This window comes from Empidonax traillii, unplaced genomic scaffold (genome assembly GCF_003031625.1).
Source record: "Empidonax traillii isolate 1590-97213 ecotype Southwest subspecies unplaced genomic scaffold, ASM303162v1 scaffold183:size818647, whole genome shotgun sequence".
Lineage (NCBI taxonomy): Eukaryota > Metazoa > Chordata > Aves > Passeriformes > Tyrannidae > Empidonax > Empidonax traillii.
Genome location: NW_020955376.1, coordinates 438480 through 464604, shown reverse-complemented (window position 1 = coordinate 464604; position 26125 = coordinate 438480). Strand labels below are relative to the sequence as shown.

Here is a 26125-nt window from a genome sequence, read left to right as displayed (position 1 = left end):
TGTCTCCTTCAGAAAGAAGAATTGTTGAAGTCCAAGATAACTTCTCAAACAGAGTCTTTAAAAAGATAATGCACTAACTACTTATAAAGCAAAAAACAAAACAAAACAAAACAATCCCCATAACCAGGAAGTTAGTACTCACCAAAGAGCTGGACTGGTGTAAATGGTATAGTCTGAGCAAGTCTCATTAAGTTGTTTCTTTCAACAGCTGCAAACAACATAGATTTCACTGTTATATTGAACGAACAAGCTGGTTGAATTTCAAAAACACTTGGCAGCACTTTACTATGGTGTACAAAGTCAAGGAATACACTATAGTGTACAAAGCCAGTGCGATCCTGTGTCAGATTTGATCACCATTCACTCTACCCAACCTGCAACTCCCTTTTGCACTGTCACAGTTTAGGAACTGTATTCCCCAATTTAGTGTTCCCACTGAAACACTCCAAACCATGCGCTGCTCCCTCACTGCCCACTCCCCATTCCTCTCCCTTCTGCAGTGGGATGGAGAGAAGAATTAAAGGCAGAAAAAGTAAAGATCATGAACTGAGATAAGAACAAGTTACTGGAAACAGCAATGAGAAAGAAAACAAGCAGTAACAGCAACACTATTAACAACAGAGGGTACAAGACAGGCAAATAATTCACATATGAATGCTCACCACGTGGAAACCAGCAATACACAAATCTCAGCTACGTTACCCTGACCAAGAAGGAACCTGTTCCCCAGTCCCTGGAAAATGACATGAGGACCTCTGGGTCCTAGCCACGCCCTCTTAGCTACTGCCAAAATTAGCCCTGTCCTGGCCAGAATCAGGACACATACCCATGGTATCTCATAAGCATCAGCTGCTGCTCTTTTCACTATTCATGAATTCCTTCATTTCAAAGAAACAGGCTCTCTGGGAGAGCCTCTGGCACCCTGCTATAAAGGAGTGCTTCTGCTATCTTCTTCCTTTCACGAAGGGCTGCTGCTGCTTTCTGCTCCTGCCAATTTCTATTCAGCAATATTGACAATGTGCTGATGAGATGCACTGACCCCAACTGCCTTTACTGCCTGTCTCATCAGGCTCAGAAACACGGAGATTTAGAAAGGCATCACAGGAAAATCCAAGCTTCCCTTGCACAGAGCACTGTTTCTTCATCTGGGTTTCTTGTCAAACAACATCAGTAACATTATTGTATCTCCTATTTGGCAGCTTATTACTCAGTCTTCAAAATATTACCTTCAAAACTTCATAATCAACTAAATACAGTCCTCACAATAACCGAGTTATCAGGAAAGGGGAGAGAGGTGTAAAGTCAGCCACAAAGAGGGTAAGAGGGTAGAACTAGGAAGCAACTTGGATGCTATAGTTCTATCTAATTTGCCTACTCAATGATTAAAAGCAAAACTAGCATCCAAAGAAGAGAGTGATTTCAGGGTTTAGAGATGCAACAAGAACTAAAAGTATTTGCAACAGAATGTACCGTGGAAACTACATACAGCTAAGCCAAGCGATTTAAACAAACTAACCAAGCAAAGTGAAGAAACAATGAAGAAGGAAGTGGAGGCAGCCAGCCAAGCAACAGCAAGTTACTCTATAACCTGGTGAATCGTCCTGAAGAAGTTCATTAAATGGTCACTTAGAACTTTGGGGGCTCCAGACAGAGAAGACCACTGGCAATCTTCAATGAAGCCCATCAGAGACCTTATAAGGATATGTGTATTTGCTAATAAGTGTTGGGAATTTTCATGAATATGTAACAGAAATATAGGGAGCAAAAAACAAATAATCATGTAATGCTGACATATAAGCTGTAGTGAAGATACCTCTGTGCGCACTTTGGCAAACTGATTACCAATGCATTTGGCATGCTTAAATCATCCAGCATGTAGTAATAAAAGAATGCCTGCCTGCTAAAACTCACAAATTGAGTATTAGAGGTTTCTTCTAAAAGCTGATTTTAGGCAATAAGAATGAAACACAGAAGAGCTGTGTTTCTCTGCAGAGTAACCGAGAAAGCTGCGGTGCCAGTATCACACAGCTTGGACATTGTCTATCCTTCTTTTAAGATTACTTCTCTAAGCAGAATTAAGTTAGAGATTACTGAGTTCAGAAGGGCAGAGCAAAGGGGACCCATGACTCATCAACCCATGAATTAGGGTCCTCATTTGAGAAGATCTGCACTTCAGACTAGTCCTGGAGTACTGACTGAAAATCAAGATCATCTTTTGATGCCTGACTAGGAGCATGCTCTGATCATGAAATTAGTGCATAGCAGGGACAAGGTTGTGAAAAGAGCAGCTGCCTAACCTATGCCATCTGTCAGACCCTGCCAGCAGTCACTCTACAACCTTGAGAAGTCACACAGCATGGACTTGCACCGGCTGCTGAATTCGCTAAAAGTCTAATTCTTTCGGGTATGCAGAGAGGCAGAATTTTATTTGCTTGATCAGCATGATAGAAAAGTAATGCATAAGCGATATACGGTTAGGATTTTAGTGTCCAATTTTTGGACCTAGTTGGCTAAATTCTATTCAGGTCTTCCTGAGGAAAGAAAACCTACACTGCAACTTTCAAGATATTTGTCAACTCATACTGGAAACCACTTCTGTCTGTGGCAAAAAATCCTACCTCATCTCAGATAGTAAGCCTGATGAGGGACAAATTAATCACTGCAACAATGCCAATGTGTCAGAGAAATTACTCCTGTATAATTCATAATCCAGGAGGTGTTATTCCCAGTGAAAACAATGCAGATTTTGAATTTAAGGAGGCTGCTATTACTTCTGGTTTAACCCAGTCTTGCCTGGTCTTGCCTTGGCCCAGAGGCCAAGTCCTGTGGACAATCTACTTGCCATCTCTCCTCTGAGGAAAACTGAAATCCACACCTAGTGGGATAATCTGTGCACAGTCAGCTCAGGAAAAGACAGGACTGCACAAAATCAGCATTCAAATTATCTATTCCCTGTCAGATGTTCAGGAGTTCATAGGTAAAAAATACAGATTAAGTAGTACAGGACCAGTTTACTGAAGAAAATAATTCTAGAAAGTACAAAGGAGGGTGTGGGAGGCATGAGGAGAAATGACAGCTATCAACAAATGAGTGCCTCTTCTACCCTCTCAGGAACTGGATGTGTATTCATTGCTTCCAATGATATTTTCAAAGTGATTATCAACATTCTGCTCTGGATTTGCCATATATACCCAGAACAGAGCAATTATTAGCAAGAAAATAACTAATAATTCTCTCACTTAGGCATGAATTAACAGAGAACCTTCTTAGCAGTGGTCAATTGTGCAACTCTTCAAAATGAAAATCACAGAAGATGACAAGGGGAGGACTAATGTTCTTTTTAATTGCTTAAATTTCTCAGCTATTATTCTGGTGCCTCCTCCTTACCTGAATAGTGATGATGCAAATCTTGAGATGTTTTCAAGCAGGTGAGGATATCTGAAATAATGTTTAAAGGATCATTATATTAATTATTATAGAAGACACAAATGCATGATTTTTTTAATTCCTTCCATCCTAGAGTTTGTCACGAAACAGATTAATCAGAATTACTGTCTCAGCATTCCAAAGAGGAGAATTACTAATTGGCTTTAACTACATTGTAGTGTAGTGTATATTGGCAGATTTCAGTTATCAATGTAATATTGACAGATGACCTATTTATTCACGGAAAATGGTGGGAAAATTGTGTTATTAACCTCAAGGACATGTTAAGCCAAGTACAGTTCTGGGATAACAAAAGAACTTTGCTGTCCATCGTGCTTCTTGGCCTCCTAAAGGCAGGATTTTTCCAACTCCATTCTAAACCATTAAGCATTCCATTAACTATACTACTGAACCAAAGTTATAATAATACTGTCCCATTAACCCACAGCATCTAACACACTGTTAAAATATAAGCAGAAAAACAATTTATGTGGTGACATATTTAACAGGCTCAACCAGATCAAATCTGGTCCAAAAATCTTGGTTTTACAGAAAGATTTTTTTAATACAGCCAAGATCAATGAGCATGTTCCCATTAGATGAAACAGTTTTGTTCTGCTAGAAAACAACCCTTCAAATGCCAGATTTTAGAACTATATATACTCTACTACTATTAATTCTAAAAAAATGAGACAATCAAAACAACGTTCATCAAAATTTTTGAACTTAACACTTCTTCTTGGTGTATTCTGTTTGCTTATATTTCCTTATCTAGGAAGACATCTTATATAAAAATATCAACAGATGCTGGGGGAAGGCCCAGCATTTTCACTGCCCTTAGTGATTTGAGGTTCCTTTCTTTCTTGCTGGATCCAACAACTCTGCTTGCTGCAGTATGCTTTGGCACTGCAGTGTTTTCTGCAGAGATGAACCCTGAAAGAGCGGCACTTGAAGGGGAGATAAGACTAAGGGCTACTCATTTCTGCACCACATCTAGCCTCAAAAGGAGATAGATGCCCAGATGCTCAGCGTCCTTCACCTAAGAGTCATGTCAGGAAAACTGGAAGATAAGACTAAAATGCAACAAATACAAGTGAAGTTAATACTCCACTTTTGAAGAACAAAGTATTTCCTCAGTAAATTATGTTCTTCATTGAACATAATAAATTCAATCCTTCACTGATGTCATAATTTCAGGTAAACAACACAAATGGAGGAATTACACAAAATTGCAACTTGAAAAATTGAACATACATTAAAAATTTTATATCACAATCTGTCTTCAGACTAACATCCTGGTTTAACTCAGGAGGTCTCTTATACTGTAAGGGATGAAAGAAGAACCATCATCGTAATGAGTTTTTTCCTGCTGAAATTACTGGGCAGACTAGAATAAAAATAGATTTTTCCATTTAAGATTAGGCAGTTATTATGAGAAAAACATGTCCTGACAAAAACCAACCAACCAACCAACCAAACAAACAAAACAACACCTTAAAGTAGAAATTAAAGTTTGTAACTGTTTGTACTATTTCATGAAAAAATGAAACAGTATCTGCACATTTTCCTATAACCCTTAAGTACGGTAAATTAGCTTCCTTTTTGGATTTTGTACTTCAGAATTGTCAGAGCGAGATTTGCAAATGGGAATTAAAATGAGTGACAAGCAATGAAAAACTTACTGTCAGTTTCCTCTGAAGTTCTCAACCTGTTTAAAAACAAATACTTGATATTTTAATCTGAAATTTCTGTCATTAATCTAATACTGGTACGCACTGATCACATATAAAGAGGCGTGATCTATGTGAAGGCTAAACTCACAAAGGTTTGATCAGCAATCATAAAACAAAATAACCGTCAGTACAACTTTCTTCGAGGCAGCAATCAGCAAACCACCTTCAGGTATTGAAGATACGACACATTTTCTGTATGTTTCCTTCTCTACTTTATGTTGAGCTGCTCTTGATTCTGCACTGCTGTTCGTATCTTTTACACGGCAATAACAGTATCAGTTACAGGCCCTTCAATCACATACACAATGGTTCATTTTTTAATCAATGCTGAGATGTATTAACAGCTACATGTATCATTCCCACCACTTCTGTATGTACAAAAGCATACTTTTTAAATTGGTGGTCTTTTGGATTAACAAGTTCTGCTTATACAAAAAGACTATTGCATCAGTAATAACATTAAAGCAGTCTTTCACAGAACACAGAAGATATGATTCACCTCACAGACCAGAGAATCCCTACTGAGGGCAACAGACTAAGTGACAGAATCAGGCCACTCAAGAGCCTGTATATCCTGCTGGTAAGGATGCAGTTTGTCTACTTCCTATAAATGAGTCAGAGTAAAAAAAAAAAACAAAACAATCCTCTCCCAAACACACCAGTATGCATAAAAACAAACAAACAAAAAACCACTTTCTCCTCTCCTCATGGTGAAATTACACAGGATGTGACTGACAGCTTTCTAGTATCTTTTATTCATTACATTCACAGTCCTACAAAACAAGTGTGTCTAAAAGAAAATGAACAAAATAAGAAAGAAAAGGAAACATAGAGACAGCACTAAATATGGTTAAAATACTCCTAATATTAAGATAATGATTAATCAAGCTGGGGGGATGGAAACCACTTGTGAAACTAGTATACTTTCACCAAATATAATCAAAGCTTAATAACTTTTGAAAATGCATGAAGAAAACTACGCTAAATATTTCATATTTTATGCAACTCATCACAAAAGAGATTAATCAGAGAATGAGAAAAGCTTTCAGGAGCTGCTAGTATTTTAATTATTAAAAAGAAAACATACAATTTGCACAGCAAAAGCAAATACAACTTTTCATGCTCACTAGATTGGAAAAATGGTCAGTTCAAGATGGTCGTAAAAGCACAGAATCATAGAATCGTTAAGGTTGGAAAAGACCTTTAAGATCATGAAGTCTAACTGTCATCTTAGCGATCAAAATAGAAAATTGCATTATTATTAGAATTGGAATGGGTGTGTATTCCACCCAAAATCATACACTTTGTTTAAATGGATTTCCTTTATCTCCAGTAATAAGGCTTCCTCTAAGAATCTAAAAAAACTGAATTGCCTTAATTCATTTCACAAAAGTTTCTCATCCGAAGTATGAGAAACAAAACTGAAGTGGAAACCTGCAGACAGTATAGATATCTCTTTCTGAAAACATGTGAAGAGTATCTTAATACGCTAATAATACATACGATGAGTTCCTGTTTGGATTACTTTTCTTCGTATTTCCAAATACTCTATTACTGAAAGCCTAAAAAAGAAAGATACTTTTACTGGTAAAATATGCACATCACTGTAATATACAAACCGTACAGTTCAAAAAGCTACAGTCTTAAAAACATTTATTGATATGCTTATTGCTAACATAAATAATGACACCGACAGGCAGGTGAATCACAACATTGCCAAACCTACACTAAAATGAAACTAATTAGCTCATGCTGCAGCTTTCCATGTTGCCTCCATACATTTGAATGAAATATTCAGGTACCCACCCATATCTCAATACACTCACAAAGCTTGTTAAAGATGTTCCAAAAAGTATTAGAGAACTTTATGTCAGAAAATTCAAGTTTAGGGATAGGCTTTACAGTTGTTGGAAATAAAATTCACTCTAAACCTCCGTAACAGAAGAAGGTGACACACTGAGCGGCTTTCTGGTGATATTTAGATTTTATATTTTCCGGGTCTTCTTGTTAAAAAACTCAAGTAGTCTTTTAAACTTCCAGAAAGTATTAGAAAAAAATGGGTCAGCCAGGTCGTCCTAATGTGCTAGTCAGAAATAAAATTATTCTTCTGAAGAGTAGTCAGACAGATTTCAATCCTCAAAAGAAAAAGGTCCCTCCAAAAAATGTTCAGAGACAGCTAAGTTTAAAGATAAACCAACTAAAATTCAGCTTCTAATTAAATCTGACAGTTATTTATTTTTATTTCTTCATATTTTGGCCTTATAGCTTGCTCTGCAGATGCAAAAATCTTTTAAAAACCTTTCTTTACACACCCTTGCTTTGCTCACTGCTACCTATCAGTAGGGATTCCTTCCTGAACTACTAGTAAGCAGTGGATAAATCTGAGAAGTACCACTTTAGGAAAGAGAGATTTCTTTAAAATATATCATACTACAAGTGGAACAGTTTGATGAAGCAATTTTATTATGGCTTAGTGATAAATATAAACTTTCATAGGGCATAATAATTCAGTGGGTATTAGAGACTGTATCTTGGAAGAATAAATAATTTGAAATTAGTGTTCTGAAACTGACTGGTTTCAGCATAACTCCAATACTGCTATTAATCATTGGATTTTTTTTAGAATTTAAAAAATCCCATCCTTGAGTTTTATCCAAGACTATCTCAATATGAGTTTTGAAGCACCAGATGACTTGATTCCTTCACAGGTTTCCTGACTTTACTTTTATTTTCTTATCTGATCTTGTGTTCAGTATTTCAAAGATTTATTGATTTATACTCCAAACTCAGGTTTTACAGAATACAAAATCAGTAAATTTGTTTCTATTTCTCTGTTTCTCTTCATTTTTTCATAGAAAACTCCATCATTTTTAAAATTGACATTCAACTCTCTTTCCTGGTATTTGGGATTCAAGTTCTACAACTCTGGCATATCTGAAATTATCTGATTTATTTTTATTAAAAAAAAAAAAAAGGAAATAATAGCATTTACAGTGAAAAAATAAGCTAGTCTTTGAAAGATTATCATTTTAATAATAATGTCAAAAGTAAAACAGACAAGGAAGGCTATTTTTGTTGAAGATGAAAAGGAAAGGATACTTTCACATTTCTTTTTCCTAACTTACTCTTTATTTCCTTTTATACCTGTGAAATACAAATTGGTCTAGCTCCATCGCATTCAATGAGCCTATGTTGTTTTTCACAGGCAGAGGACCTTTAGATTATGGAGCTGCAAATCAGTTCTGTTAAATCATAAAATCTGTGTTTATAAGCCAGTGGTTAAGAAATCTACACTTTGCAATTATTGTCAATATTTAACTACTCCTTTACAAGAAATAACTATCTCTATGTGATAGAGTGAACACTGTGTAGCTAACTTTCCAAAATTTGCTTCTGAACCATTCTGCCCACAGGTTCTTCAAGACTAAGCCATGTGCTCACACATTGCCTAATGAAACATCAACATACATGACATTTCTGACTAACTTCATATTCAGAACCACTCTGTGATTCAATAATTTAATATCCTACTTTGATAATCTTAGTAAAGTGTTAATAGATGTTAAATTATTCATTTACTCACACACATACACTGTGCCAGCAGACAACAAAGTTCCTTGTCTCTCAAAGAGGTATGTCATGACAAAGAATCTGTAGTGGCAAATCTAGGGACAGTAGAGCTACCCTAGGCTCATCCCAGCCAAAATTATGGATTGGGATGTGTAATCCCAGGTCTTACCTCTCGAGAATGTCCCAGGTAATCACAGAATGGTATGGTATGCCTACCGATGTCTTGATTTTTCATTTTCTGGTGTGTGAAACTGAGACGTTCCAGACCTAGCCAAAAGAGCATGACAGCTATTTCAGGGGTGTAATAAATATCTCTATCACTATAAACTAAATACCTATGCAGTGCCTTAAAATAAACATATATATTTGTATACACATATATATATACATATATATATGTGTGTGTATATATATATATATACATATATATATATATACATATATATATACTGTCCCAGCAAATCCACAATTTATAAAAACAATAACAGAATTTCATAGGGATAAACCAGACTACTTCCATTCTTTGTCAGCAGATTTGGGAGGAGTGCAGCCCTCCTCAGACCATGAGGCACTGAGTCACACCATTCCTCAGTACTTCTCCCAGCAGCTCTCAGGATAAAACCAGTGAGCTACATCACAGCAAAGCTGAAAGACAAGATGAACTATACGCAGGACTTCTGAGAATGAAAGAGATGGAGAATTGCTAAAAGAAGAGTAAGAATGTCATTCCATTTCATTTCAAAAAAGACAATACAGAATTCATATCTTCCATTTGGAGGATGTGTTTCAGAGCAATGAGGAATGAATAATTCAAGTAGGGGCTCTGATAGCAAATGCAGTATCTCAGCACTGCCTGTGAGTGTACATGTCCTGGAAAATCATAAGTTTATTTTTACAACTAGCAAGGATGCCACTTCAAAAGATACTTCAGGAGAGGAAACAAAGACATCACCCTACTTCTTCCCACTTAGTCCTGAGATCAGCACTCTATTGTCTCCCATGCAAGACAGGCAGTGCTCCAAGAAGGAATGAACTGACCTTCCATCCAACCTAAAATCCTCTTCAGTGATGCAGCAAATAACCAAGCCATGTGTGCCTTAAAGCTAAGTCTAATTTTGTGGAAATTATGCCATGAGGTGAAAATGGTGGATGACACTTGAATTTGTGGACTGTATTTACTGCTTCTTTTTAAAAGCTGTTCTGAAATTCAGTCTTTGCAAAATGTAACATACTTAGCTGACTGAAATTAGACACAGTGAGCCAATTCTTGCTGTGTTTCTCTTGCTCATCCCAGACATTGATCTCTGCAGGCTCTGAGATCACTTGAGTGTTCTGGGGACAATCATCCACTGTAATCACCTGGTAATACAGAGACAAAACAATACACAATTTACAGGATAACTAGCATCTCTTCAGTTTCTCTGCCAGACTATGTTGTGGCCTTTCAGAGCAACACTAAAATGCCAGCAACTGAACATACTCCCAACTGAGAAACAGTTTTTCCAGTTTTTTGTTACAAGTTGCAGAAGACACCTTGCATTTGTCTAGTAAATACAACAGATAAAAGATCTCGCTCAATTTAAATATATTTGAGGTATTTGATCTCAAAGTTTGAGCCTTTGCTGACCTGAGCATCTTATGTAAACAAAACAGTCTTCAGCAAACACTTCTCATTAAACAGTGATAACTCTTTCCAGTTGACAAAGACCCTAGGAATTTTGTTATAGCTCTATAAATAGATTTTTATATATTAACACAGAGACAGAGTTCCAAGAAGTTGCCCCATACACATGACACAATCCATATGCTTTCTGCAACATGCTAAATATTTGATCGATTCAGAGAAAACTCTGTGGGACTCTTGCAGGCAGGAGATAACCTTATGAGGCCTAGCTTGCTTGTTTACGGTTGTATACCACCTGGATATGGCCACCCCTTCAGTCTATCCTAGATCCTATGAAGCCTCCTCAAGTTCTTCTGCCAACTGAAGTGCAAGGACTGATTTATTCTTGCGTAAAATCAGTATCACCCCAGTACACTATCTAGAAAAGTCCCTAGAGCATCGACAAGTTCAAAAGGGAAATCCCACACATTTCAAAAAAAAGGAAAATTGAACCAAAGCCAGACATACACAAGAGACACCCCAGTTTGTGTGCAGCATTTTAAATGTACACATTTTCAATTAAATCACACTGCAGAACTGCTCTTAATGAATGAAAAAGATATAGTTTTGAGATATGTGATTCTCTTGCATACCGGCACCTGAAGGGGTTTTTGATTCCTCTTTCCTCTCCCAGGCTTTCTGTCTCTGTTTTGCTGTTTTGCATTTGCTGCCTCACTGTGGTATAGCTCCCTGGATTGTAAAGACTCTGCAGAAAGGAGTCAAAAAAACACCTTTAAGTTAGAGAGTTTTGTTTACTGAGATAAAGACAGAGAATTGACAGATCTCTAAAGCAAGCTAAAGCACAGATGTGCACCATCACAAGATATAAAACAAGAAATGTTACCCATCATTCACATTATTTATAATTAGAACAAGAATTTGCTGTATTTTAGTTCTTGGTATGCAAACTTCATGGTGGACAGGGAGGGATTTAAACTCACTAAAAAAGTGAGTTTATATATATAACAGGTATATATGAAGAGGTAAACAATAACTCTGCATTCTCCATGCACCCATCTGACCTACGATAAGGCTAATGTATCTCTACAGAACTGCATAATTTATTTTGGTTCCTGTAACTCTTGCATTGCATCCTCATGGCAAGAGATTTCCCCAGAGTGAGCACAATCCTTCTGTCACCTCAGCTGTGTAACCACAGATAAAGAGAACACATAAGAAGGGGAGAATCAGGGTAGTTGACACATAGGTGTGTTGCAGCTTGGATACCAGGCACACTTCAGAAACTCCCAACAACTGCCAGACGCACAACAAAAAAATGTGAGAGTAACTCTGGAACCTCTGCTACTACCATCAACTGCAGCTAATATCGGTGCAAATGAAAGATTTTTTTAATGTCTAGGACTCTACAGTAAAAGATACTGTAGAGGTGTAATGTTTTATAATTACCACCTATAGCCTTGCAGGTTTTCCCTGATCTCTCCTTCTTAGGGAACTGTAAGCTGTTGCTTCTGCAGAAACTCCAGTCCCTCCAGAGTGGGCTGATCCAGAAGGAGGTGCTTCGTTTCAGCTTGTTCTGAGAGATTCTGCAGCTGCTGTGATGTGACCAGTCAGATTTGTAGGAAGAGGACTTTGATTCTATTAACTGGACATGCCTGGGAGGATTGCACTTGCAATTATTGTCTCTGTCATATGAGGAATGTATGTACGTGGCTTTCTTCTTTGAATTTGAGATGAAAACTCCTTTTTCATCACCTTCAGAGAACCCCCAGTTCACATAACCACCTTCAGTTTCTTCCCCATCATCACAGGGGGATGCTGCACTCTCTTCAATATCCAATGGTGGCTGGTGACCAAGGGGATGATCAGCTCCTACAGCATTAATGCTTTCTGATGGCAAGTGAATAGCAAAGTCCCTCTGGCTCCAATGATAATCTGTCTCTTTTCCAATGAGGCTGACACTTGGCAAATTTTGCTGCATCACAATGCTACTTGGTAGGTCATCTCTGACCACTTCATCCTTGTACTTGGCAGGATTGCTCAAAAAGGATAAATTTAAGGTGACATCTTCAGACAAAGACCCTCCCTGATGGTCAGGGGGCACCAGCAAAAACTGTCCATATCTAAGGGTTGACTTAGTGTCTGAGGATACTCCTGAAGTGGGTGTGTCACTTTCCATATCTACCTTTCGAGATCTGTCTTCTATCACCTTGTTATTCTCAGACCTCCATAAGTGGTCTTTGCACTCTGATGGACACGGACTCCTTACCACGCTCCGCAAGAGGGAGGGTGGCATGCTGTAGTAGTGGTATTTCTTGTCGTACAAACATTCCAGGCTGCTCAAGGTCTCAGAATAGAGTGCATTGCTCCAGCTATGTGGCAGCTTCCTACAGGTTTGATGTTTTGTGTCAGCCAGTAAGGCTTCTTCCACCTGCAAGGTGTCTACAGCAGAAAGGACTTTCAGGATGTCCACTGTCAAGGCAGACAAGTCTTGCAGATGTCCCAGCTGGCTGTCCAGGGAGAGTAAAGACTCCTTGATATAAAATACCTTCTCATGCACCTCTTTAAGCTGTAGAAACATCTCCTCCACTCTAAGTAGAAAAAGAAAATAAAATTAAAATATCAAAACATAGATCTTTACATCTTTTTGAGAGGTGGTAAAGGAAGCCATTTGCACATTTCAAAAAGTCAATGTTTCAAGTAGGCTTTTTTTTTTTTTTTTTTTTAATGGTGACTATCATTTTTGTCAAATATCTATACTTGACAAAACCCAGCCAACAGCCAGTGTTTCTTAAGGAAACAGACTTTTTGCTCAAGGAGTACCTATTTTAAAAACTCTTGCTTTCCTACTAATAGCCATTCATTGCCACTGAACTACTAAACCATGGACAGCAGGCAGCTATTGCTGCCAGTGTAAAATGCTATAAAGTATATTTCTTGTCAGCTAGTCATCCTGCATTTCTACATTTCTTGTGCAAGCATGAGGACAAGACTTCTACAAACCTACATGTATTTTTCAGTCTTTCGTGTCTCAAATACTAGAGACTGCTGGGAAAGGGGCCTTCCCAAGAACCTCTGGAAGCAGATTCTCTTCATCTTATGACATCAGTTATCTTTAAGCAAAATTCAACTTCCTAAAAAGGAAAGCCTATTTTTTTGTCATCAAATCTCCAGTAAAAAGTGCATGGATTTCTTGGCCTGGAATGATATCATTTTAACCAAATAATTATCTTCATATTTCCTGAAGATACTCTCTGGCACTTTATCACTAAGACAATGATAAACTAGCTGCAGGCAATATGCAGTAGTCATTTCTTTCACTTGTCACAGAGTAACTAAAGATATAATATCCACTAATTGCTGAATAAAATCAAAGACCAGTATTACAGAACAGTTTTTTTCATCTAAATTAATTTATTGCATGAATGTTATGTAATGCTGTGAAGTGCATTTCACTTTTACACTCAGAAAATAATTCCTTTCCAGTTCTATATTTATCCAGTAAATGAAATCTTCTTGACGTAATCAATTCTTTTGACAGCTTTTGAACAAAACTGTTTATTTAATGTCTTTTATGGGAGATGCTTATTCTGCTTCTGTTTTGTTTTAACATGCAAAAAGTAAGATTATGAACAGGTAAAGATTAAGAAGCTGTCTTTCTCTAGGCAAAACAAATTTGTTAGGTGAGATCAGTGTTGGCATTCACTAAGTGTTTTTATAATTTTCACTTTTTTTAACTCTTCCTCTTAAATTTAATGGCAGATTTGCCATTGATTTCAGTAGAATGCTAAATTAAGCCAATGCTGAGAGTTTTGAAGCACTACTGACAGTTGTGTATTAGCATTTTGCAAAGCAAGACACTATATTGAAAAAAATGCTAAAATGGTTTTATGGTTATTTATAATTTACAGCAATTATGCTCAGTCACAAGCAATACTCTCACAGCGTTCCTACACTGCTAAGCTTTTAAACAAAAACATATATTATATGATGTACTCTGGCATGTTTTTGTAGTGCTAACTGGTCTGCAGAAGGGAAACTTAGTAACACCTAACTGTACCCCTTTAACCACCTACACAAATCTTGGGATGCAGTTCTGCCAGCAAGGCTTTCCAGACAGACCTGAAATGCACCTCAAACAGATAAAGTTCCATCAAATTAGCAAGGCCTATGCATGTTCACAGTGGCCATAATCTGTTTCAAAAGCATTAGCTTATGAAAATCTTTTTATATGACAAATTTATACAAAGAACATAAATCTGCAGCAAAACACACCTTTTTGTGGTCAGATGGATCCTTTCACTGTCACTGGAATTCAGGCTTTCATTCTTTTCATGAAAATATTTTTCCACACACTGTTCTTCAAAGTCATGAAGTTTCTTTAACTCCTCATCACTCAGGTAGAGCTCTGAACAAAGGAGGTAGGGATCAGTGTGAAACATGCTGAAAATTACAATTGTTTATGAACATCCATGAGGAAGAAAATAAAACCTGTCAGAACCTGTTTACACCCCCCTTCCTTGAAAAGAATGAATCAGGCCTAACCCTGAGAATTTGGGCTTGTGTATAAAGACCCTATATGCCAAATAGAGGAAATTATGTTTTTTATCTTTCCTAAGACAGGAAAAATAACCACAGTGACAAAAATTCCAGTGCACTTCCCTTTTAAGCCTCAGAAGTACACAACCAATGGCTGCACACAAAGTTGTATTTTCTCAGAAACTTTTTCTTTTATCTTGTTATGCATGGGTCACTTACAAGATGTAGATACACATATAAAGCTTACAAAAATGTCACTCTAATGTGGTCCAGGCATTCACTTAGGGCTAGTCACCTACAACAACTACAGTCCTTCCAGGTATTCAAAGCTGCAAAGCTTTTTTTCCAACTAAATACTTAACATGTTCATATGTATAAAACATTAGGATGTTCTTAATTAACATTCATATGTATAAAACACCAAGATCTTCTCTCCAACCCTTCCTCCCCAAGATTTCTACGCGGCAAGAAAACACTCAGAAGTTTACAACTCATCAATTTGGGCTGTTCATGATGCTATTCTTCTAGCATACCAAGACTTTTGAGAGAACGGGTTGATTACAAAACAGTACAAAGAAATGCATATGGTGGAAAGCTGCTCCTCTGATTCAAACTCCACATTTTCCAAGCTCCTCTCTTTTTTTTTTTTTAGGTACCAGAGTCCTCACTGTACTTCATAAAGGGGTATCTGAGTCAAGTAACAAGGCAGTGTTTGTTACAAGCATATAACAAACAGCTGCAACACCCAGCTGGGCAGCCAAAACCCCAGCAGTATTTTAGGGTTCCCCCTTTCACTCCCAATGGGATTTGATCACCTTTGAGGCTCTTTTCCCCCATAACCGATTTGATTTCTTTCCTCCAATATTTTACTCTGTATTTTGGTATTTTCACTGATTTTCCACAGGGTGGCACTGGATCCTCATTGCAAAAACCAATTAATTATAACCACACCAAAATTAAAGTGGAAGTTGATCTCCTTTGTCCTTGGGTTCTGCACCTACTGTCACCAAGTAATGAAAAAGGAATTGTTGGTCTTTCCATGGCAAATATACAGAAATTTATACCCTCATTGATGTTTAATTTCTTTAAAAATAAGGCTATTAATTCCTATTGAATAAATTACTGTCATTTTATTTCAGCTCAGAGTTGTATCTTGACTGATGCACAGTATGCAGCACAGCAAAGCGTTCCCCTAGTCACCTAGTAATTTTTCCTTCAAGAACTCGCAAGGAGTCAAGTTAAATTCAGTTTTTCAAATCAACACAGCCCTCTACCCAGAGAAACCTTTTTTTTTTTAATTTTTTGAATTTTTTAATTCAAAGTGATGGGAGCCTGACAAACAATTGTCACTAGCTATTTCTTTTGGTTCCCAGCTTACTTAGTCCAACATCGCCTTCCTCTTGATCCAGCTCATTTGGGGGCTGATGGTGGAAGATGCGATTTATAAGAAGTCCGATGTGGCTCAGGAGGATGAACGGTGGAGGCAGCCATGGCTTCTCATGGTAGGTCATAATGTAGCGGTATCGGTTGTACTTCCAGAGCTTATTCGATATGGATTTCAAATCAAAATAAACATTACTATGAAGAGAGTGACAGAGGGAGGGGAGAAGAAAGGTAAAACACTGTGAGGAGTACTGCCAGTATAGCACAAGACGCTTGTGTACAGATCTAATCTGACGCTGAAAAAAAGTCCCACTCCTCCAGGGAGGTAAATCTGCTTAGCAACTTTCATTTAACAAAACAGCAGCATGTGCCAGCAGCTAGTGCACTGAGAATGAGACCTTCAAAGCTGCCTAACAGATTCGGGGATTCAGTCCCATTCACATTAATGGAACCTGGACAAAAGACAACACTGAAGTGGCTTTGAAATCTCAGCCATATTATTTAAACTTTAATGCATAGCCTAACTGAAAATTCAACATTATCTGCCTCTTTGGACTGGACTAAAAGTATGTACCAGGCTAAGGGAAGAGTGTTAACAAAACAGTTCAGTGCACTCTCCCTGAATAAAATACTGCAGCTACACGAGCCATTCTTCTGCAGGATACTCATTGGAGCTCTGAAATTAACACCCACGACTGCTGTTGCACAGAATAATTTTCCATATCTACTATCATACACCCAAGCACAGGAAAGCAACATTGTGGTTCCTGGTAATTTCGTCTGAACTGTCATACTACACACACAACATATAGTCACAAAAACATCAGCTTACTTCTGAGAGCATAATTAAATATATTGTTCAAACTCATTTTTGTCCCATTTCTGGAACAATCAAATCACTAAGCAGAAGATTTATCATATCATCATTGCTGAAGGTTTAATTCCAGAAATAATTCAAATTACAATTTCACAGCTGTGTAATAGATTGATTCCTTGCCACAGTTTCAGGAAAGGGATTTTTAATTGGAAGTGGGAATAGAATGACTTTTGATAATTAATTTTTCTTGAATAGTAATCACGATGTTTATTCATTTAAATTTTGTTTTAACCTACAGCTGACTTTTTTTTCCTTAGAAATGTTGTAACTAGGAAAAAATAATTAACTACTTGGGTTAGGTTGCTCTTTTCTTATATTTTACAGGACTTGATCCACTACTAGGGGCTCCCTGTTAAAACTTGAAAGGTTATAGTGACTATAAAGACAGAGATTAATTACTTGGAATTACTATAGAACTAGTATAAAGACCCTTCCTACTCATGGATGAGTAATGACAGCAGACATTAAAAGGTAGATTGTTAAAAATGCAACAGTTAGATTTCATATGAGATTGCATCAAACAAAAGGAATTTTCAAATTATTTGCTAAAGGAAGAGCATACTCCTACAGTCATTATTCTCTGCCCTTGAAAACCTCCACTTGTCTGTCACCTTAAAAGCTGGGCTACCCTATGATGAATGTTATATAGGCTCTCCGCACAACAAATACAACTTTTAGAGAAAAAGAAAAAATTACTTCAGAGCTGAATTAATGTTACCTTTTTTTCCAACTGGAGTTGTCTGCTTTCACAGAGTCAGACGCTTGTTAAATGGCAAAACAGTTTAGGTATCTTCTCACTATCCCTTTCCTCGAACTGTCTTGTTACCACCAGTGTTTTTTTATTCACCTCACCCCCACGGAAGACATGGTTACCAGTAATGGTAACGACCACCATTAAATGCCCTTGCTGAGGCATTATTGGTGAAAGGCTTTTGAGAAGCACTGGCAGAATACATTAGTTGCTTTTGCAGCAATATACCAAGGTACCTACTTAAAGAAAGCAATAAGCAAGTTGACCATGATGATGTACTGCACAAAGAGGTAGACAGCTTGGAGGAACGGTGTGAGGAAGGAGCCAGGAGGACAGTCTTCACTGCTTTCACAAACTGGAAATTAAGGACATACAGAGAATAGTTAGCATGGAAATCAGAGCAGAGCACAGCAATGGCCTGTGCTTCTCACTTGTCCCAGCAAGAAACAGAATAGTCCTCATTAATTTCACAGATATAGATCACTAAACTTCCAACTAAAAGGTCAACCTTCACCTAAAAGGAAACTGCAACCTCTTTATGCTACTACCACCCCATAGTTACCACTGCAGTTCAGAAGCTGCAGACACCACTTCATACATATCAGTTCTTATTCCAGTCTCTCCAACTTTCTGTTAAGTGGAAAAATGATGCAGTTGAAATGCATTTGAGAGATGGCACACACTCAAGTAAACTGAAATCCAAATCTTTGATCCTTAAAGCAAGTGGCAAAGCTTTCACAGACTCAATTGTGGAAAAGACAGGGCTCAAAGGTTGCTTTATCAGTACTGGAGTGATATTCATTTAGAGTTTTACAGACAACTTAAAATCTCATTGAATCATGTGCAAAAGGATATATAAGGATACGAATATTTGTGGGATGAATCAAAAAATCATAGAAATTAAGGGATTTCTTTTAATGTTTTTAAAATATCAAAATAAATATTTTTCAGTCCTTTTAATGTCTGATTAAATTTTAGACCATTGAGGAAATTTTAACACACATTTATAAAGCAGCAGCTCTAAATTCAGGACATATTAAGAGCATAAAAAGTCACTAAAGAAATAGTTTTATTTGGGAAGTGTCAAATTTCTAAAGGTTTAGCATTAATGAGTAATTAAGTGGATTAAACTGATTAAAGTGTGCTTTCATTAAAAAGAATTTTGACTTATATAACCAAAAAACATAGTCATCATGTGACTGTTCAAGCAGTAATAATGGAGGCAATATTCTAAATTATTTTAATGAATTGAGTCTATGCTGGACTATGTAACTTAGATATATGTATCTATTTGCATACCTACTTGCCCATTTTATGGACTGTTTTACTTGTAGCCAACACACAGCAGCAAGAGAGTGGCTTCCATTGGTAATGCTGAAATACCTCCTGGACCTCTTCTGTCTTACTGAGACAAGTTCAAAGACATAATCAAGATACACTGTTTTTCCTATCTACGTTGATTGGGTCTATTTTTCCTATGTTTACATGGTTTACCTGTTTAAGAATGATGCCAGGTAACTTATTTCTCCCTTTTTTTCCCTACCTTAATTTCTTTTTTTTTTAAAGGTAACTTTGTAGTCTTTTCTCCAAGAGATTAGCAGCTTTGTATTCACCTGATTAGAAATTCATTTCGCTGCCAGATCCCCTGACCATGAAGTAGCTAAATGTTACTTCCTATGTGCTTTGCTCTGAGATTTGCAATATACTTAATCTGAAGCACTAAATTTGAAGGTTTTAGAGCTTAATCTTTATTTTTAACAAAGAAACTAATATTCTCAACAATTCACACAGTATTACTCATTAGGGACATATATATGCTGGAATCAGAATTATACGAGAAAGAACAGACTCAGTAGGTAGCCAAAACTCTAGTAGCCCAAAGTGGGTGTGTTTCTGCACATATTACATTACCTACCATCTATTTCTCCAGCATAGACCTCACCAAACATCATCCAGTAGGGCTGAAATACAATATCTCGTGCCAGAGTCCAAGAAGGAGGCTCCTCCGGTGAAAGAATTGCCTTTCGTGACACCCCAAAACTCAACAGAACTATGGCCATCATAATCACAATATAGAACATGTTTGCTGTCTGGAAGACATGTTTGTGTGAAAGAATTAGTTGTATTATTTATATGTAAAAGAGACATACATTATAGGGAAATCTACCTTTACAAATCAGAATATAAAACAGGGGTAATAATCTAATACATTGGAGAAAATAAAATATTGTATTTCTATGACCTGAACTACATGAGCATTTTGTAGAGGTTAAAATTCTCCTGGACCAAAAAAGCCACAAGTCCTTGCTTCTCATGCCCCTCTGAGATCTTAAGCAAGATTTGAAAAATGAAGAGATGTTATGATGATGCTTTTCCTCAGTGGTGTTTCTTTCAAACTGAGAGGAAAGAGCAGCAGTGAAAACTATTTTGCCTTCTAACACTGAATTGGAATTACCATGCAAGAAAAAATGTAAAAGTATTAAGAAGGTAGTCCCCAATAACAAAGTGAAACTACAGTGGGAATTTGTACGTCCCTCAAGACTAGACAGCAGTTCAGCAGCAGTTCTTACACCAAAAGAGAAAAAAAAATTAACTTTGATCTCAAAGATATTTTGCCAGATAAAACGGTATATAATTATTTTAATCAAGAAGTAAAATAATAATGAAACAGTTTTCAAGAACGAGGGGAATAATCTGTACCAGTGAGGCCATCTGCAAGAGGCAGTGACTTTTCTTCCGAAATCAACCTGGATCAGAAAATTAATTCAAATGCAACCCTTCTCTAAGGGAATGAAGTAAAAGTGGCTTTTTTGAATACATTCACTAATTATTAAATTAAAGAAAAATTAATTCTGATTATGGTCAACTCACAGAGAAGTCACTGTATTTTCAGGTAATATATTCACTATGAATTATTAGGTGACCTTCCTTTGACCATCACTCTTTTCTGCCACTTCTCAGCTTCACATATTACTGAATAGATGCCTTAGCTACAAAAATTTTGCTCCAAAGCACAATACTTACCATTTTCCCAATCATTGTCAGGTAAGGGCCAGCATGCTGGTTCACAGCAAAAAGATCAAGGAGCCGAGTATACCAAAATATAATATCCAAGCAGTAAAGTAGCCTCCCTGCAGTTTGAACGGGGGGGTTGAACCAACGCAAACCAAAACCAATCATAAATAGGATGATAGCTATAGAATCAGTAAAATTCCAGTATTCATAAATCCACACCTTCACTTTTTGGCAGAATTTTCCAGGTTCAGAGATAAATACCTGAGTAGAATGTGGAAAAAGTCCACAATGAAATGCCATTAAAATCACAGATATATTATTTTACTTTTTCTGTCCAAACTATTTCACAATATTTGTGAATGCATCATTTCCTCCCCTGCTCCTACCCCTTTTATTTATTTCTGTTTTAGGCCCCTTAACTGCATATTGCCATTCACTATCAACCAAGGTTTGTACCTAATCTATAGTGTCATATTGCTCAAGAATGCCAAATAACTCTTCCTAAGGAAAAACAGATTCCAAACCTGAATCCATTCACTAAAGGGCACATACCTCAGCAGAAGAGAGTAGTCTGTATAGAATTGTTATGCATAGGTATCATTATAAATTAACAGGCATTTTCTAAAGGGATGGTCATGACCTGCAATGGCCTTTTCATAAACCCCTATCTCATGGAAACTATCAGCCTAACCTTGCTGATGGGAAAATAACTAATGCCTTTTACTTCAGACCAAAAATATAAAGAAAGATCCTTGTATTCCACCAAGGACAAGTTTAAAAAAAGGAGTGCTGGCAACTAGCATGGTAAACAGTGAAATGTTCACTCCTTGAACTGTGAGATGCCCCAAAGGGATTTTAAGCTTCACTGAGCAAATGTGTGAAGTGGAATCTCTGGGAGGCCGTAAATAAAACCTTTGCATATTGCCGCAAGTGAGGCCAATTATGTAGTGTATAAGGTCACACTGATAAGTACCAAGCAAAGGAGAGATTTTGAAATGTTATGCCCCGATCTTGCAAGAATTTATGCATACGAACACATTAATGTAAACAAGTGGTCTGAACTAACTCACATGACTAAGTAGTTGCAGGGTCAGGGCCTAAGGCTTTAACAATTAGTTGATACAATCTAGAGAAATAGAGGTTTGCAGTTATATATAACAACACCCTCAGCAGCTAAACAGCTGCATATGTAAGACAAAGTGTTCCACAAAGTTTTTGCCAACAGAGGAGAACTAGAACATGGATAAAGAAAATTAAGTAGAAGACGCCAATTTCAAACTTAATGAATTAATGATAGTGTTAGAAAGAAGAGCTGATGTTTCCACTGTCCCACCATCAAGCCGATGGTATAGTCCAACAGTGATTCTCAACATTCAACATTTTTTTGATTTAGGGAATCCTGGTGATTTTTTCAATCCTATCTCATGAAGACATAGAACTTGCAAGTTTATCCAGGCTTCAATAAATTTCCAGCATTTGTGCCATCCCGTGAAATCTTTCACCTCTCTCATACTGCTGTCACAGTTTTCTGAGTGATCTGCATTAACATTAATTTCACCCAGAACTATGGCTGATTTTTTCCTATTTATTCCTCTGAAAGTAGAGCATTTCAATTGTCATACAAAAGATAACTGACATTATTATTGTTTACTATGTGCTGATTTTACAGTGAAGGTAAGTTGGCTTGGATACAACAAATTGGGAAATACATAGCTGCATTTGTCCCCAAACTCAGGTTTGGAGAGCAAGTTGTGTCTAGAAGACTGGGTGTAATCAACTGCAAATAACTGCAATCAATTTTGATTGGAATATAATTTTTCTGTGCTCAATGTATCTAGCATTAAAAGCGGATGGTGAGTTTTTTCCAAGTTTATTTATTGAAGGTCTATTAGTCTCGAGGGAGTGCCATAGATTTTGCTACGCGTAATACTTACTAATTCATAACAATGTCCACAATCAGGCTAAATATCTAATATAAATATCTAAATATCTTCATTATTAGAAATCTAATGGTCCACTCAAAAAATTAAGAAACATATGCCTATATCAAGGCTCCAATCTCAATTCAGCACAGTCGCTCTCAAGGGACCTGCACATTACCACCAGCTTCACACAGAAAAGAAGGATGAAATTTAAGATTCATTTTCAAGGCCAAAGCACTGGTCTTCAAATGAAAGTCTTCTTAATACATTAATTTCCTGTATAATTCTTTCCTCTGCTAAGTTCTCTACAAAAATAATGCAGGATTTGGTATTCTTCAGATTATGGTATTCTCTGGGTTATGATATATCCTCTACAGATGAGCAGTGTGAACGGAAAAGCTTACCTCCCTGACTTTTTCAATAGCAGTGGTGAAAATATAAATGATAACAAGCCATTCTTGCACACTTGGTCTTGGTCCCATCTTCACCAACACAGTGTAAGTAAAGAGCATGAGAAACGCCATGTATGACATCTACAAAAGACAAGGTATATAATCCATATGCACAAAAATCTCCAACAAATTTCTGCAAACATAGTACAGGCGATTAACTTGAACATATGTATTCAAACTACTAGGGCACGGTCAAATGTTTAAGCACAAAATCTTTATTCTAGTTCTCTGAAGTTTTGTTTTATTTTGTTTTGTTTTTAATGGAGATGTCCTTAAACACCATTTGGAAATTGGTACTATAGTGCTGAAAAAATAGGTAAGAGCAGAAGATCAATTATTGCAGCACATGTTCAACCCATATATGACATGGACTATTTAATCTTGGATGTTGGACAGAATGGTCTCTAGAGCTCCCTTCCAGCCCTAACTATTCTGTGATTCTGTTCTATGATCTGCACACCATTTCTTGAACATAAAGGCAGACCTATGCTTTTATCCCAACCTTCTATAGGAGGTAAAAATTCTCAAAGTTGTATAAATCACTGCTGGTTAATCAGTGCCTTCCAAAACCCAGGAAAACAACATGAGGTTAAGCAAAGTCCATTAAAGGAGTAAAACTTTATGTACATGGTGGTCTGACCCAATGGGCAGCCTGGTCTTAAACATCCTGAGCTCTACTGACACAGGGTTACTAAAATTGATTTAATAAATGCATTTTTTTCTGTAGCAAATGATCTTCTATAGATTAATATCCACCCTTTCAGAAACAGTTCCTAAAGAAAGGGATAAAAATATCTGCGAGATACTAAAGATATTTAAGGCCAACTTCAAATCTGTCTCTACATGTGCAATTGACCACTGTAAAAACTCATGCTTGAGTTTTTCTTTAGTTCCTTAAAATTGTTTCTCTGTTGTCTCTTTATTTGTTTTAATGCAGTTGGATGACTTTAGCAGAAAATCTGACCACTTAATTGTCAGAGAAATACTCAAATATTATCCTATCTACACCTACCAGTGAACGCAAAGTAAAAGCAGAATTAAATGGCATTTGAAGGATCAAAGGAAGGATTTGTCAATCCAAGTTCTAGCGTGATCACTAACCGTGTGAAACCAGAACTTGACAATTGGTGCATTGTAGAACTCATAGATTTTTCTAGTGCCAGGTAGGTTTCCTTGTCCACCATCTACTTGGCTTTCACCAGACTTCTGAGCAAGCTTTTCCACATCATAATCCTTCTTTAAAAGAAAAAATCATTTTAAAAGTAAGAAACAACAGTCTATGATTGGAAAGGCACTGTCGTTTTGGAGGGAAAACAAACACAGGTGTCTAAACTTTGCTGTGGTCTAAACCATTAATGTAGCTTGTTTTATTCTGGTCACAACCATCTCATTTGCAATAATTACCATGCACACTTTTCCACTAGAAATACTGATTTGGAATTTTCTCTTATGACTACAGACAGTAGACTGATGTCAGCAGACCTGAGTCCACTCCTATTTCTGCCACGCATTTCTTTAAGACTCTAAGCATCATGTAATCACTCTGTGTCTCCTTTTCCCCATCTGTGAATGTATATAAATAACAACTCCCATTCATTTTAACTGTGTTAGCTAGAACTCCACTAACAATTGTGATCACATTCTGAAAAAAGGAAAGAACAACACATTTCTGCTCATATATACAGTTGCACAGAAAATGTTAAGATAGTGCAATTCTAAATACAGAATCTCATTGCTATTTTTGCTGTATTTTATGTCTGATAAGAAGATAAGATTGAAATAAGTACTCTCTAAGGAAGATCTGCCTATGAAAAATACAGATAATTTCTTTATTTTCTTCAGTAAAATAAAAACAAACTGAAACCCAAAAAAGCAAACATATTCATTTTGTATCCACAATTTCTTTGAGTACGCCTCTGAAAGTTCAAATACCTGATTGCTGCTGAAGCCTAAAAGAAGCTGCAGACATAGCAGGGGGCAAATGACAAAACCAGAAGGTACTTAAAGGAGTTTTCAGTGATGAAGGAGGGAGGCCTGAGGGAGGCACACACACATTGCTCAGTTTGTTAGAGAATGGTGGTAATAACAGCAAGTTCACTTACATAGTTCAAACTATGGGCAAGGCTGAGGGAACCAAACTAACTTGTTCAGTTTTATTTCAATGCTGGCCAATTGCCTTGGCTAATATCAGTGCTAAAACTTATTGCTACTAGATATCTACAGTAAAGAACTTTTTATGTAATGTATTTATCCCTATTACACAATGTTTCCTTGAGTTACGGGGGGGGGGGGGGGGGAGTGGATTTTTTTCATCATACTAAACTTGAAAAAGGGCTAAACCACAGAATTTGATATACAGAATCATCTCAATGTGTTAATATCAGATCTCCCAAGGTTAAGGAGAGAATACATCCCATGAAAGAGTGCAATTTCCAGCAACAGTAGGTCATTGGAATTCATAACTGTTTGTGAAAGATGCTCTATAAGGCACATGTACACTGTTGAAATTGTTTGTTTTTCTATATTATTTCATATAAGATTATTTAAGAAAAATAGTAGCTCAGACTTGTGCTTTAAACAACACTCTAATAGATAAAATTAAAAGTTAAGCTAATTGCTAGTGCAGAAAGGGAGCAGCCCTACCTGAGGCAGATCAAAAAAAAACACTTATACACATTTCTCTGCATCCTTCTGCCAGACTGCAGGGGTAGTCCAACTGTAAATAATTACAGTTGGCCTGCCCTCTGTATCATAGCTGTTACCTAGCCCTATAAAATTAATTTTTTAATTCTGTTAGACAAAAACCACAGAAGACAACGGCTTTGAGCAATTTTCT

General features: G+C 36.9%; 1 protein-coding gene across 3 annotated transcripts in view; it reads right to left on the bottom strand.

The window, feature by feature from the left end:
• TRPM6 (transient receptor potential cation channel subfamily M member 6) overlaps nucleotides 1–26125 on the bottom strand; it is a 92150-nt gene that overhangs the window by 16926 nt on the left and 49099 nt on the right. For all 3 annotated transcript variants that reach the window (XM_027886276.1, XM_027886274.1, XM_027886275.1), the window contains 15 exons: nucleotides 24391–24525; nucleotides 23242–23370; nucleotides 20925–21176; nucleotides 19816–19990; nucleotides 18141–18255; nucleotides 16268–16467; nucleotides 14626–14758; nucleotides 11800–12941; nucleotides 10986–11098; nucleotides 9962–10088; nucleotides 8899–8996; nucleotides 6663–6721; nucleotides 5109–5134; nucleotides 3388–3438; nucleotides 143–208 (listed from right to left, as the gene is read on the bottom strand). In XM_027886276.1, coding sequence (XP_027742077.1) covers nucleotides 143–208; nucleotides 3388–3438; nucleotides 5109–5134; nucleotides 6663–6721; nucleotides 8899–8996; nucleotides 9962–10088; nucleotides 10986–11098; nucleotides 11800–12941; nucleotides 14626–14758; nucleotides 16268–16467; nucleotides 18141–18255; nucleotides 19816–19990; nucleotides 20925–21176; nucleotides 23242–23370; nucleotides 24391–24525 — 2821 coding nt within the window. The remainder of the gene's footprint in view (nucleotides 1–142; nucleotides 209–3387; nucleotides 3439–5108; nucleotides 5135–6662; nucleotides 6722–8898; nucleotides 8997–9961; nucleotides 10089–10985; nucleotides 11099–11799; nucleotides 12942–14625; nucleotides 14759–16267; nucleotides 16468–18140; nucleotides 18256–19815; nucleotides 19991–20924; nucleotides 21177–23241; nucleotides 23371–24390; nucleotides 24526–26125) is intronic.